Here is a 2276-nt window from a genome sequence, read left to right as displayed (position 1 = left end):
GTTTTTGTTTAGTCTTTCACATTCAAGACACGAGAACATCCAACAATAACTGAACCGACCGTGTGAGCTGCTCTACTTACTGACCTGGCGAAGTCATTCTTCAGCACTCGCATGAGGATGATGATGACGAAGCCCAGCAGCAACACCACCAGCACCAGCGAGTTAATGATGGACAGCCAGTGGATCTCCAGCGTTTTGGGGAAGAAGGAGTAGTCTCGCAGACGCTCGGCTCGCCGGGCGTGAGGCAGACTGGACTCAAACCAGTGCACGCTGTAGGTGTGTGTGACCGTCAGGCTGCCTCCGCCCACCCCGACTCCACCTACTGCCGCTCCCGCCCCCTCCTCCAGGGGAACGGGCTTGACGTCCTTCACCGAGACGTTGGCGAAGATCACAGAGTTGCCGTTGAACTCGATGTTGAAATCGAGGTGAGTCCACAAACCCACCTGACAGAAGGTGGGGGGACAAGAGGGACGACGAGTCAGTTTGGTGCAGCAGAAACAGGAACTTTAAATCAGGATAAAAGCGTTAACATGTTTGCAGAGTGTCTGTTTACCTTGTGGCTGTGAGGCAGGAAGCCGCTCTCCTCTATATAACCCACAAAGCCCCAGATTGGAATATCATCCAGGACAAATTCAAAGTAGTACAGCTCCTCGATGGCCTCACGGAGCTCATCCACCTTACACACACAAAACATACCCAATATCACAGCCCAGGTATTTTAATTAACACTACAGCTTCCAGTACAAACAGTGTTTTAAAGGTTTATTTCACTGGACTAGCGTAGGAAAGGAATATAAAAGACAGTTTAATTTATCCGTGAGGCTGCTGTTGCTGTTGTGGGACAAACACAAAGAAACATCCAGGATGAACTGCTATATCAGTCTTTTCTACAGAATCCTAGGTTTGCCACACAAAGGTGCCCAAGTGTGAAAAACAAACACTAATATGCATCAGATCCCAACACCTACACGTGGTTTTAAAATTCTAAAGAACTGAAGACTTGTACAGTAACTTGTGTTATCCTATATGTTTTTAAAAGGAGAGAAATTTTGCATTCAAACTTTCACACAATTGTTTTAACCTACACTGCAAAAAAAAAAGGCATAAACGAAGGACATTTACTTCAGAAATAGTTGAGTGATGATAATTATCAAAACGTTTAATCTTGCAGGATTGGAAAAAGAGACTGTAATAAAATGAATGAAATGTCTATTTTCTGAATGTACTTGAACATACCTGTTTCTCTGAGAGAGTGAGCTGGCAAAGAGATTTTTTCTCCACGTTCTCTCTGAAGCGGATGTGATATAGAGACTCTGCCATTCTGTCACCATCCAGCACTTCTCCCAGACTCAGAGACTTGTGATTCACCTGACGAAAAAGTGGTGCAATGTGAATTACAGGTTGCTAAAAGAAAGCAGCATAAAGTATTAGTTCCTGTGAGCAAATCATTTCTAAACGGCACATATTGCTGGCTGAAAACACAGCAGGCTGAAGTTACTGTTCATCACTGCATGCTTGGTGGTGCTGAATTACCATAAATGTCTCATGAAGGTGGGTAATACTTTACTGCTGTTATAAATTTGAGTCACACCGCCACCAACTCAATCACACGTCCAGTAATGATAATTCTTCACAGCTATGAATTAAATCTTCAACAAAGGGACAAAACTCTCAACAACAAAACAGTCAGCAAATTATAGTCACGCAAAACTAAAAGGTCTTTGTTACCATCTTGTAGCTCATTCAGGTGTCAAAAGTAAATTTTAAGATATTTGTCTAACAAAAAAAACAAAACATTTTTCTTCCTGGAAAAGATTCAATTTTTTATTCTGTATTAAAGATCCCTCCAATGAACATTTAGTGTTTGGACTTGCCAGAATGTCCCCGAGATGTTTTTGTTTTCTTTATACGCTAGAAGATATATCAGGTGTGAAATAAGCAGCCAACACGGTGGCTGAGCGTTTCGACTTTGGAGATGCAGTTACAGTTTGACAGTCTGAAAAACACAGATTCAGACAGGCATCATTTCATACATACAGAACCAATCCTGTCAAACTGCAGCACAGAGCTTTCAATACAATTACCCCAATGCTCCAGTGAAACAAGGGGTGTCATTGGAGAAGTCACGTGTAGCTGCATATTGTATTTTCACATTAAGTTTCACTATTTTCCAAATGATGGGAGAGATGTGTTTTGTTTTTAATTGTAAATTAGCAAAAGGAGAAATCGTGAGCCTTCATGTACCAAAGGATCTGAAAATCCAAAAGAAATGGATG

At 41.9% G+C, this 2276-nt stretch overlaps 1 protein-coding gene across 1 annotated transcript; it reads right to left on the bottom strand.

The window, feature by feature from the left end:
- Window positions 1–84: 84 nt before the first annotated feature.
- On the bottom strand, window positions 85–1631 carry LOC138615165 (transmembrane 9 superfamily member 1-like; the record flags this gene model as incomplete). The annotated part of the gene is made up of 3 exons (XM_069688791.1): window positions 1237–1631; window positions 554–676; window positions 85–443 (listed from the first exon to the last, which is right to left on the bottom strand). Coding segments are annotated over exons 1-3 (566 nt in total), but the record flags the coding sequence as incomplete, so codon positions are not given.
- Window positions 1632–2276: the final 645 nt, after the last annotated feature.

Source organism: Brachyistius frenatus, unplaced genomic scaffold, assembly GCF_029030835.1.
Source record: "Brachyistius frenatus isolate BFR_SWC_R1_liver_20210118 unplaced genomic scaffold, ASM2903083v1 Contig_739, whole genome shotgun sequence".
Lineage (NCBI taxonomy): Eukaryota > Metazoa > Chordata > Actinopteri > Embiotocidae > Brachyistius > Brachyistius frenatus.
The sequence above is the reverse complement of the archived record's forward strand: the minus strand, read 5'-3'. Positions and strand labels throughout refer to the sequence as shown.